A 13,480-nucleotide genomic window follows, 5' to 3' on the forward strand; every position below is an offset into this window, starting at 1 on the left:
AGAATGTTTTGGACAAAGTTTTAAACCGTCCAATCGATTAGAACTTATACCCAATCAATTTGGTAAGAGAAAACTTTGTCCATAAATGATTAAGACAACGTCTTAATGAAGGGAAACACCTCTATATCCATTATTTCCATTTTGAGCTTTTGTAATAAATTATTTAGGGCTCCAATCAATTAGGCTTAGGAGTCAATCGATTGACTCATTTATTTCGGCCCATGGATCTTTCCTTTATTGTGCCAAACTCTAGCCTTTAAATAGAAGTCTCTCCCTTCGAATTTTTACATCAAAAAATGTGAGCTTTCTATATCACTCCTCATTCTCTCTAAAAATATTTATTTACTTTCTCTCACTTTAATTTACCTGTAGAGCTTCGGAAAAGTCATTGTGTTTAAGTGAGTCTTTTGTATTTTGGAAAATGGTGTTATTGTAAATTCAAGTTTTTCTCTTGGTTGAATAATTCATCCTTAAGGGAGTGTTTGTTTGGGTTCAAAGCTAAACTTGTTAAACGCTTTGTTTGGGGATTTAATTTCTAAGTCACTTGTTCGGTTCGTAAGCTCAGCCCGTGTAAAAACTTACTTTGGTTCGAGATCATCCCGATTTAGAATCTCAACTTGCTTTAAGGTTGGCCTGTTCAAAACCGCAATTTAATTTGTAAGCTCATTATGTGTAAAAGTTTACTTCGGTTTGAGATCAACCCGATTTAAAATCTCAATTTAGTTTGTGGTTAGCTTGTTTAAAACCTCGATTCGGTTTAGAAGAAAGGCTATTCAAAACTCCAGTTTGGTTTGAGATAAGTTCGTATAAAATTTCGGTTTAGCTTGGAGACTAACCACTTCAAGTTCGTATTTAAAAGAAAGACTAACCGCTTCGGTCCACTGTTTGGAAGGAAGACTAACCACTCCAGTCTAGTGTTTGAAAGGAAGACTAGCTGCTTCTCTGCATTGTTTGTTGTTTGGTTGGAAGTTAACCTAAAATTTTATTTTCCTTGTATAAAGGGGGTTCGTAAGCTTAACCTACTAAAAGCTTATACACCATTTGTCATGCAATGAGTGACTTAGTTGACCATTTCACACATATTAACAAAAAAGTATAAGTCAAAGTTAGAGAATAATAATTTTACTAAAATATCCTTTATCAAGTATTAGAAATTGTGCAAGTAGTATTAATTAGAGGGTATAATTGGAAAATGTAATTAATATTGCATTAAAATTTAAAAAGGATCATTTATTTTGTTACACTTTTATTTTACAATTGAGTCACTTATTGTGAAACGGAGAGAGTACATATTAATGGATACTCTCAAGATCAAATCTTTAGAAAAGAATTAAATCATTTCATTTTGACTAAATCTCTACGATTTCTGATGTCATCTTCTTACCTTTATCTTTTTAATTTCTACATATTTACTTTCCGCTGTTATTTCTAAAATATTTTCATCAAAATGATTTTAAACTCTAATAACAATATATTTTCAAAGTATATTTTTTTAAAATCCGCAATTCATCTTCCTTTTATGTGTTGAATTTATATATCAACTTTCTTTTATAACTAAGCAGACATGCTGCCTACCCTAAATCTTTTTTCCATCTCCAAGGTGCTTCTTGATTAAATTATGACTTTAATTCTATTTTTATCGATTAATGTTGATACATATACCTCCCATCTTATTTATAAAAGAAAGTTGGTATTTTATTTGCTTTATTATTTATTTCAACAAAAGTGACTCATAAAAAAACCACCCTTTTAAAGCTAGTTAATTTTAAAAAAATAATGTCATGATAACTTTGATGAAAGAAGAAAGAAAGTTCCAAATTTATTATATTTGCTTTCATCATCATGTGAAGTTGCGTGGAGCCATTTTCCACTTTGTGACAGTGTTCCTTCCTTCCTTACTCTTGTGTTTTTGAAACAGCTTTTGCTTCTTTACCACTCTGCAAATCAACAACATTTGTACCACCAAAACAATTTTTTCCTATTTTTCACACCCATAATCCTTCAAAGATTTCATTGTCTCATCATAAATAATCATTCAACACCATCTCTTGCTGTTTTTTCAAGCTTTTCTTCGTCTTCAACTTGCAATTTTTATCACAAAAGTCAATGCACCCCTTTTTTTATACACCCCCCATTTGGATCTGAATCTCTTTTATCTCATCCCCATTGATGAAACTCCTTAAAACCTTCATGGGTTTTCACCTATTCATCTTAAAGACTAAATTTTTATGATTTTTGTCATGAATTTCTCATGTGGGTCATTTTCTTTCTCATGGTAAGTCTTGTTTTTTGCAACCATGAATTATAGTTTCTTTTTATGTGATTTTGAGTTTTAATTTTTTTTTTTTTTTAATTTCTTTTTACTGTGTGTTTTGTTTCATTCATTTTAAGGAAGAGTAACAAAATTATGAGTTTAGAGTTAGATCTTCTACTCTTTCTATTCATGCTTCAAGAATCTAAGTGGAAACATAAACAAAATGTTAAAAAAATCTAAATTTGAGAGCTAATGATTTCGACTTTTTGTTTGTTTGCTTCTAGATAGGATTATTGTGTTGTTTTGTTAGAAACTGATTAATTTAATGGTTATGTTTCAGTGGGACAGACATGTATTATTTTTTATCTAATGTAGACAAACTCTAAGATCCAAAAGGACAAGTTCATGTAAGTATTCTATTTTCTCTAATGTGATTTTAAGTTTTTAATAACAATTGTTGTTTTTGTTTTTGTTTTTGTTGTTTATAATAATTTTAGCATCCAAGTAATTTGATGAAATTTCTGTGACAGAAAATATCCCTAAGGAGACTTAGTCATGTATAAACCATTTGTGACATGTGATGATCCAAAAGGAGTTGTTGAGTGTGGAACTATAAGAAGATATAGGTCAAGTTCTCACAAAATGAAGGACAAGACAAAGGGCCGAAAGACGGCCGAAAATTTAGGGACAAACAAAGAAGCTAAAGAAGAGAAGGTATTGTCAAAAGGTTCGGGCGAAAGAGATTTTGATCCATCTTCTTTGCAGCTTGTGGAGGTGTCTAGAGGTGCCGAGAAATTGAACAAGATGATTAAGTCGTGGTCTAGTGGTTTAAGGTATGATGGAAAATCGGAAGATATTGCCAAGGATTTGTTAAAAGGAGCTCTTGATTTGCAAGAATCTCTAGAGATGCTTCGAAAGGTTCAAGATGCGTCGAGTAGTATTGCTCGTTCGAAGAAAAAACAAGACGAGGAACGTGAAAGGAGTAGAATTGATGCAAAGGTGAATGATAGAATTAGGACGACGCATTCTAATCAATTTGTTGAACACAATTCGGCTTATGGTTCTTCGAGTAGTTGTAGAGAGGAACTTAAGAAAGTTATTAAGGAGAGTTTGGTTAGACAAAATCTATTCCAAAGCACAAGCACTTCTGAAGGATTGGATTCGGTTTCCGCAGCGTTCCCTTCTACAAGCTCAAGTCAATCTTCTGTTGTTTGGTATGACAAACTTTCTGATTCTTCGTCGTCACCAAATTTTCCGAAGAAGGAGAAAAGCACCAATCTTGTTGCAAAGTTGATGGGATTAGAACAAGTCCCTTCAAGAACATTTCCATCTGTTATGCAAAAACAGATGGAGAATCAAAAGATTGTGAATCAAAAGAGACCGGTATTCGAGATTGATACACCGAAGGTAAGAAAGCATAGTTTGGTAGTCGAGAAGGTTAATCCAGATAGACAAAAAACACTGAGGGAAATTCTTGAAACCACTCATTTCAATGGATTGTTGAAGAATAGTCCTATTAGAGAGCACAAGCTTCACAATCATGTCAATCATTCCAATGATCTTCAATATGATGAGTTTGGTGATTTACCACCGATTGTGCTCATGAAACCCCGGCGTGCTTCGTATGAAGAATTCGTAGAAACTTATGAGCCGGTTCCTCAAGAAGAATCATCTTTTAGAAATCTAAAAGAAAGAGGAGTTCCTTCAAAAACCTTCAATCCAAGGGAAGGTTCAACTACCAACATGAGAAAAGACATGGAAGAAAATATTTCCAAAAGGCTTATCAGAGAGGAAAGGCCGAAGCGCGTCAAAGAGGTTTTTGAAATTGATGTGAAAGAAATCAAACCGGTTGAAAACAAGAAGGTTCAAAAAGCTAGTCAAAGATTACAAGCAAGTGAAACAGTTGATGAAAAAACTAAGGTAAAGAACATTACAAGTAGCAGAAAGCCACTAGAGAAGGAGGTTTCGAAAGCTAAAGTTGTAACAAAAGCTCAAGATCAAGGAGAAATCAGGTCTAGTAGTGAAAAGTTGAAGAAGCCGCGAAGTGTGTCGAGAATTGACAAGAACGATACTATATCTAGAAAGAGCACTTCTTCAAATTCAAATACCATAATCACAAAACCGAAGATACAAAAGGTTAATAGTTCGAAGGATTTGAAGAAGAGTCCGATGAAGAAGCAAAGATCTATCGACTTGCCGGAAGCAGCTAAACCACTAGTAAGTTTTACTACTGTCATTTTTTTTGTCTCTGGTATATAGTAGAGTTTGAAATTTCTAACTCTCTTGTATTAAAGAGTTTAGCTTAGTAATCTTTATTAGACGAGTTTCAATTCATTATTCTTGTGCACAGGATGAACAATTAACGCAAGAAGACGGAATGAATATCAATGTTTCTTGTAAAGATGATTGTGCTGAGATTAAAATAATCACTACAATAACCGAAGATCTCATCATGGAGCATGAAGTAGACACCTCTTTGAATAAGACTAGAGGTAAGTTTCTCAAGCTATCACTGGTTCTACTTTTTAGACGATTCGTGGCACACATAGGGGTGTATCGGGTTGGTTTGGTTTATCTTTTTGGAGGAAAAAATTCGAACTAATTAAACTTTGCCGATTTGGTTCAGTTTTTGCAACATTTTCTTTTGAAATCTAAACCAAAACGAAGAAGAATAACATGGTTTGGTTTATCTGACTTATTTCACCCTTTTACAGATATTTCTGAGGAGGTCCAGAATTCGTTAGGTGACGATGTTTTGATGATAAGTTGTGAACATGAAATCGATGCCATCCATGCCGAGGAACCTCATGACACCACCGGTATCAGTGGAACTGATTTCGAGCCAGACAAAGACACTCCTGAGCTGAAATATTTTCTTCTCACAAGTAAATCATTCATTGACCATGCAGTGGAGCTTCTCAATCTTGATGTTGGTTATCCTAAGATCCTACCAAAGATTGAAACAAAAGGAATAGCCAATAGCAGACTCTATTTGGACTGCGCGAACGAACTCGCCGAGAGAAAGAGCCTTCAAGAGTCATCATCACAAGTAGTTCACCCCTTATTGCTAACTTGTGTAGGGAATTCAAGATTGCAAATTTCTCTGGAAAGCTTGGTTGAAGAAGTTTACAAGGCAATTGAGAATCTGACATCTTATAGTGAAAATTCTGAGACTAAACTTATTTTGGATAATATCTGTGCAATGTTGGAGAGAGATATGAAGTGCAACAATAGAATGATAAATGGAATATGGAACTGTGGTTGGAAGCATGGATTTTCTTATGATGAAGTTGAACAAGTTGTTAATGAAGTAGAAAACATGGTTTTAGATGGATTAATTGAGGAGATTATTGTAAATTTATGATTACATATTTTAAGACATTTCCATGCCTGCATGCAATCAGCCATAGAAGGTCCGGATAATGAAGATTTGGACCTTCTAATCTTATCGGGGATATAGATGTGGCTGACTGCATGCAATAATCTTTATTGTATCAACATCTTCACCTTGTATATAATAAGGACTGATGGAATTGACCACAAGATAGAAGAGTTGAAGAAGTTAGCTGCAGAAGTTGCATAATTTTGGTATGAAAAATTTATTTTAATAGAATTCTCATAAGTTATATAGTACATTTGATTTTAGCTATTGTGCATTCTTTTAACCTTTTGCAATCAAATTTCAAGAATTTTGAAAAAGTGCCAAAGAGAGAATCATGTGTAATGTTCATTTGTTGTAACTTTCTTTTGAACCTCAATCAATAAGTAAGTTATGAGGCATACACAAGGAATTTCAAAAAAGAGGTATTGAAATACAAGAGACTAAGAGACATTTGAATAAACTGTGTTTTGAAAAATATTACGGAGACTTTATTATATATAGAAATATTATAACTAATTACACAATATAGTTGATGTGAGACTATTTTATATACAAATATTCTTAAAACTATATATTTATAAATATCAACACTTCCTTGCAAGTTTGAGCATATAAGTCAAATGCACCAAGCTTGTTACATATATAATTAGTTATGGGGCTTCGCAGAGATTTTGTAAACACGTATGTCAATTGATTATTAGAGTTGACAAAGCTTGTGATGATGTCACCTGACTCGATCTTCTCTCTGACAAAGTGACAGTTTATCTCAATATGTTTGGTTCTCTCATGGAAGACTGAATTTGAAGCAATGTGCAATGCAGCTTGATTATCACAAATAAGTGTCATTGGTCTTACTTCTTCAATTTGAAGTTCCTTGAGCAACTATTTTAACCAAATAAGTTCACATGTTGTCATTGCCATGACTGTAACACCCTAAACCCCACACATAATTTATCACGTAAATTAAATATAAAATAAAATCACGTAGGGTGTCACACATTCATAACACACATGACCTGCTTCGTAACACGGGTTTCAATAGTAAATTTCAATACACACATTTGTAATAAGGATGTTTACACGACATCCCACTTATCTGAATCATACCTGGGATGTTTACACGACATCCTTCTCATCTGATCGATATTATATATTCACAAAATAAGACATTCATAACTTATCACTACATGCACACTTCTATTTTAAAGTATCATCACAGCGGAACTATCATCACAATTATGGAAGATAAACCGAGTAATAACATCTAGTCTCAACTTCAATTGTAATAACAAAATAAGAGAGTTCTAATCAATCAACTCAACATCTTAAGAATTATCAACAACATAATTAGTCTTATGACTTCAACATAATCAAGCATAAGGAATAAAATAAGCGTTTAACCCAACCCGATGTTACATGATCAGAGCAAGGTACCACTAGTAAAAATGACAAAATAAAGAAGTAGTCCAAGAGCTATCTTCCACTTACTTCAGCAATACTACTCTTGAGTATTTGCACGATGCACATGTAAAGGCAACATTCAAACAGAAGGGTGAGAATTCATTTCAATAATAACGATATAGAATGAAGAATAGAGTACAACATCCACACAATCATGCACAACAATATATCATATTCTTACATCAAAATCATAATCAACATCATACACGACAACATCTCAATTATCATCAACAGCATACAAAACCATATCTCAATTATCATTAACATCATATGCAACAACATCTCATCCAATAACACATCAACAACAACCAATACAAATGCAACACTTATGCAATATACTCAACACCGACTCGACATGCACATGGTACCAAATATGAACATTCAGGTTCATCTCACTCCATGATCCCCACCATAGAATTAATTCCCTCTTGGAACCGGAGCACACCAAAATCGCTACCATCACCATAGGTAACGCTTCACTAATCCCTCATAATAGGAATTAGCTACTCGCACCTGATCCATCACAATGGGTCGAGGCTCACCAAAACTCGTTACCATCAACATAGATAACGCTTCACTAATCCCTCATATTAAGAATTAGCTACTCGCACCCGATCCATCACCATATAATCGAGGCTCACCAAAATTAAACCGAAGCTTATACACCAAGATGCATGACTCTCAAATAGCATGCATTAACATAACAAGGTTCACCTAAAGGATTCCCACACATACATCTCATCATTTATGCATCGCAACATTCATCATGCAACAACCAATTCATGTTGCCATGTGAATAATATCAACAAAAAAAAGCAACTCGTCAACATCTTAACATCATCGACATACCAACATAATCATCACACCACGATATTACAACAATACAACGATTCATCAACCAAACGTATAAACCAATACATTTAGTAACATACTAGACATGTTAATATTATTAAAACATATCAACAATCACTACCATGTTATAGGTATGAGCATTAGCTTTCTAACACTTCAAACGGCATCAAAATCGGACTTACGGAATAAAAGTCATGACCAAAATCGTCGGGATATGTCAATAATTCATTAACCGAACGTATGAACAAAACTACACCAACACAGTCGACATAGGAATAATACTTAAACAATTCACTTATCACCATCACATTATATCTCGGAGAGTTAGTTTTCTAATACTTCAAACTCCAACCCAAAATGATTCACGAGTTAAAAGTTATGATCAAAACCGTGCACGAAGGTATTACTAAAAAGTTGTTGTTTTCTAAAATTTCTAACACAATTTTCATCTTCTTCAACCCTAAAAACGTCCATGAAATAATCATCAAAATTATTTTATCCTTGAAAACAAAGTTATAGCCCTCTGTTTCATATATCCAACACTTCAAACGACACTCGATTTGGACTTACACATCAAAAGTTATGGCCAAAACGATTTCGACCGAAAAATACAAAAAAAATGCTCTTGCCCTGAGCGCGACCGTGACAGATAGAATGTTGAATTTTCTACGTTTTTCTTCGTTGGAGGTCTTCCGGACCTCCTCCAATTTTTATTCCATAAAAAGTCAAACTCTCATAAAATTACAACCCATATAATACTCTAATTATCTAAAGTTAATTTACAGTTTTAACACAATTAAATCATTTAATCATAATCTTAAGATTATGCCTAAAACCTTCGAAATTGCAACAATGGTGGATATATGTTCAATAATAAAAATAGAAAAATACACGCATATAAGGGACACAAAATTCATCATATAATCATCATATAACAACCATCATAGCATCCAAGTTCAAAATTATGAATCAAAACACTCAACCCTAATGAGGTTAAAGGTTCCTCCATTCTACCCTTCTACCATACTCATTACTATTGGAACAAGTCCCCACCCTTACCTGAATTCCTTGCAAAAATTCTGAATTGAAACTTTCACTCTCTTCCCTTAATCGCCTTTCTTATTACCTATTTACTCCTCTTTCTCAAATGTCACGTACTGTGAGAATCTCCCTAAACCTAGATTCTTCTTAACTTTTTATTTTTAGGGTAAACTTTTCTAAATCACCAACTTGGCCCAAACTTAATCATCTCATATTCCTTCCTCCCACTAACTTTCTCAATTTCTCATATTTGACCCAATTATTCTATTTTCACTAATTAATATAATAAAAATAAATAAAACATTATTTTTAATTATCAAAACAATTCTAAATTATTCTACTTACTTCTATCATCCCTCTATACCCCTAACTCAAGGATACATACTCCGCCAACACTTAGCCATAAAATAAATCATCAAAATCCATAATTCAAACAATTAAAATATCTAATAAAAAATGGGGTGTTACAATGACCATATACTCTGCCTCAGCGCTTGATCTTGCAACTACGTTTTGTTTCTTACTTTTCCAGGATATAGGGTTTCCTCCAACAAGTACATAATACCCAGAGGTGGATCGTTTATCAATGGGTGACCCTGACCAGTATCCAATTATCTGAGTATGTCTTTTATCTTCATACAATAGACCTTTTCATATAGCACATTTGATGTATCTCAAAATTCGGATAACAAGATCCATGTGTTCCTAACAAGGGGAATTTAAGAATTGACTTACCACACTAACTGCAAAAGAAATGTCTGGACGAGTGACTGTGAGATAATTCAACTTTCCAACCAATCTCATATACCTTCCTGAGTCAGATAGAGGCTCCCCCTGATTGGGTGGTAGTTTGACACTTGGATCCATAGGAGTATCAACTGATTTAGATTTCAACATACATGTTTCTTCCAAAATATCCATAGCATATTTTTGCTGAAAAATCACCAAACCATCTTTAGATTGGGCTACCCCAATACCCAAGAAATAACGGAGTTTACCGAGATCTTTTTTCTGAAGTTGATTCGAGAGATGTTGTTTTAACTGGAGTATATCCTACTGATCACTACCAGTTATGACAATATCATCTACATACATAATAAGATAAATACACCCTTGGGCTGAGTGATGATGAAAAATAAAATGATCAGCTTCACTATGGACCATACCAAATTGTTGTACTATAACACTGCATCTGTCGAACCAAGCTCTCAGAGATTGGTTAATACCATAAAGAGACATGTGTAACCTACACACCATATCCAGTGACTCCCCCTAAGCAACAAGCTCATATGGTTGCTCCATATATACTTCTTCTTTAAGATCACCATGTAAAAAAACATTTTTGATATCAAGTTGATGAAAGGTCAATGTCAAATGGCTGCAATGGCTAGAAGAAGTCTAACAGATGCCATCTTGGCTACAGGTGAGAAGGTATCATTATAATCCAATCAAAAAATTTAAGTGTATCCTTTGGCTACTAAATGAGCTTTAAATCGATCAATCTTACCATATGGACCAACATTTACTGTATAAAGCCAACGACAACCTACTAAAAATTTCCACAGGGGTAGAAGAACCAGTTCCTAGCTACCACTGCTTTGAAGAGCACACATTTCATCAATTATTGCTTTCCTCCACTCAGAGTGAGATAATGCTTCAACTGGAGTTTTAGGAATATAAACAAAAGACAAAGAAGACAAACAAGTATACTGCAAAGGGGAAAGACGATGATAACATAAATCAATATAATGTGGAGAAGGATTTCGTGTTTGACGTATACCTTTTCGGAGGATAATCGAAAGGTCGGACTCAGGTTGTAGGATCGGATCCGGTGATGGCGGAGGCGTCGGAGAAGAGTATGCAATGACCTTTGGGACAAGGACGACATGCCTTAGGTAACGACACTGATATGTTTAAAGTGGTCGAGAAGTGGGGGGGGGGGGGGGGGTTATGAGCCATAGACTGATGGGGGATAATGGTAGGCGGGACATTAATAACTCTCAGAAAAGGTGTGGGAGTACTTTCTTGAATGGGTTATGGAGTTACGTGACTAGATTCAAAATATGGATCAGGCTGGAAGAAGGTAACATCGACCGATATGAGGTATCATTTTAGAGTATGTGAATAACAATGATAACCTTTTTGGGATCGATGATAACCAAGAAAGACACACTTTAGTGATCGAGCTGATAGTTTATCAAGACTAGGAGAGAGATTATGTACAAAACATGTGGACCCGAAGACTCAGGGAGGAATTGGGTGAAGTGTGTAACAACCCAATTTTAGTAATTATTTCTTATATTATTATTATATTTTATTGGAGTGTTAATTAATTAATTGGTTGTTAGGTGGTATAATAATTGATTATATTAATTAATTTGGTGTGTTAATTAATTATTTAGTTGATATGAGATATAATTAAATAATTGTATTAATTAACTTAGTGTGTATGTTGTGTGGGTTTAATTTATTTGAATTAAATAGAGATATTATAATATTATATCTTATTGGGCCTAATAATTAAATTAGAAGTATCATTCTTAAGCCCAAATATAATAATATAAATAGTAAGAGGTGAGGAGAGTGAGAACTAGGATTCATTTGATCATTGACGGTAATAGAGAAAGAAAGAGGAAAAATAAGGAGAAGAGGGGAAGAACAAGAGAGAAGCTAAGGTTTCCAGAACATTGAAGAGGTAAGGAGGAGAATCCTTATTATTATGGGTTAGTATGATTGGGTCAATGGGTAGAAGTATGTTAGGTTAAAATCCCTAATTTTGTATGGTTGTTTGAAATTGTTAGGTTTTGATGAGTATTCGTGAATTGTGGTGATTTGAATGTGTTAAACTGCAAATTAACATTATATACTTAGAGTATTGTATAAGTTATAATTTTCTGAACGTTTGGCTTTTTACGGAATCGAAATCGGAGGTCCGAAAGTCCTCCAACGATGAAAAACACAGAAAATTCTGCATTCTGTTTTATGTTAACCGGTTACCCACCGAGCGTTAACCGGTTACTTGCTTAAAAATCTGTTGATTCTGTTTTTGTGTTAACCGGTTACCCATCGAGCGTTAACTGGTTACTTGCTTAAAAATATGCGCAGGAAGTTGATTCTGTTTTATGTTAACCGGTTATCCATCGAGCGTTAACCGGTTACTTGCTTAAAAATCTGCGCAGGAAGTTGATTATGTTTTATGTTAATCGGTTACCCACCGAGCGTTAACCGGTTACTGCTGTTGAAAAATGAAAAATTGAGATTTTAAAAGTGGTAGTCATTTGAAATGAAATCTAGTGTGCGTATTTGATAATTAGCATATATTTGTGAATGATATATTGTTATGAATGTGTTCCATTGGTGGATAATTCATAGAGTTGAATTATGGTTATATGTGGAATGATTAAGATGGTAGAGATGATCTTAATTGCATATTATGTGAATGGTGTATTTGTTATGAATGTGTATATGTACCATTGGTGGATAATTCATAGAGTTGAATTATGGTGATATGTAGAATGATTAAGATGGTAGAGGTGATCTTAATTGCATATATTATTGGTATGTATACATTCATTCATGGCATGGTCGGCTTCATGGTGGAAGCGGTGAAACTGTGGGTTCACATGGTAATAAACGTTGATCCTTGAATGGAAATAGGCATAGCAGACGTTGATCCTTAATTGGAAATAGACGTAGTGGCTTGGATTCTAGATATGGAATCAGAAAGCGGTGAAACTGTGGGTTCACATAGACGTTGATCCTTAATTGGAAATAGGCGTAGCAGACGTTGATTCCTTAATTGGAAATAGACATAATGGCTTTGATCTTGTCCGGATCGGAAGCGTGGCTTGGATTCTAGATATTGAATCGGAAAGCGGTGAAACGTTGGGTTCACATTGTGGTACCACATGCATAGAGTCACATGTCTTACATTGAGTCACATGAGAGTTATGTGATAATTTAATGTTTGCATTGATGTGATTGTGAGGTGTGTATGAGATATAGTAACTGAATTTGGTGATGTTTGGATACATAATTTGGCAAAATATGTGATTATGTGATAATTGTATTTATGTGTATATTTGGGAATATAGTACTGGATTTTAATATTGTACTCCTTGAGTTTTGATGGATGTTTGAAACATGTGAAATAAATGTTGGTTAATATTATTTACATGGTTATACGAAGTGTGATGAATTCCTTTAATTGTTGATTTAATCGTTGTGCTTTATTATACTTCTTCATAATGATTCGAATTCTCACCCTTCTGTTGGAATGATGCTTTGCATGGCATCGTGCAGATACTCAAGAGTAGTATTGCTGAAGTAAGTGGAAGGTAGCTTACTCGAGATTTAGCCGGAGAGTTTCCGTGTTTCGATTTAGAGAGTAAGTAGTGAGTTAATGCTCTGGTCATGTAACACGTGGTAGATTAGTAGTGTTGAACTCATATCTTATTTGGATATGTATTATGTTTTTACTTGTGAACATG

General features: G+C 34.1%; 1 protein-coding gene across 1 annotated transcript; it reads left to right on the forward strand.

Annotated features, from left to right (window-relative positions):
- Positions 1–1,784: 1,784 nt before the first annotated feature.
- LOC127116809 (uncharacterized) lies at positions 1,785–5,867 on the forward strand. The gene is made up of 5 exons (XM_051047404.1): positions 1,785–2,275; positions 2,595–2,661; positions 2,785–4,471; positions 4,605–4,746; positions 4,969–5,867. Exons 3-5 carry the CDS (start codon positions 2,810–2,812, stop codon positions 5,616–5,618), a joined length of 2,454 nt encoding a protein of 817 aa, XP_050903361.1. The 5' UTR covers positions 1,785–2,275; positions 2,595–2,661; positions 2,785–2,809; the 3' UTR covers positions 5,619–5,867.
- The last annotated feature ends 7,613 nt before the right edge of the window (positions 5,868–13,480 follow it).

This window comes from Lathyrus oleraceus, chromosome 1, assembly GCF_024323335.1.
Source record: "Lathyrus oleraceus cultivar Zhongwan6 chromosome 1, CAAS_Psat_ZW6_1.0, whole genome shotgun sequence".
Lineage (NCBI taxonomy): Eukaryota > Viridiplantae > Streptophyta > Magnoliopsida > Fabales > Fabaceae > Lathyrus > Lathyrus oleraceus.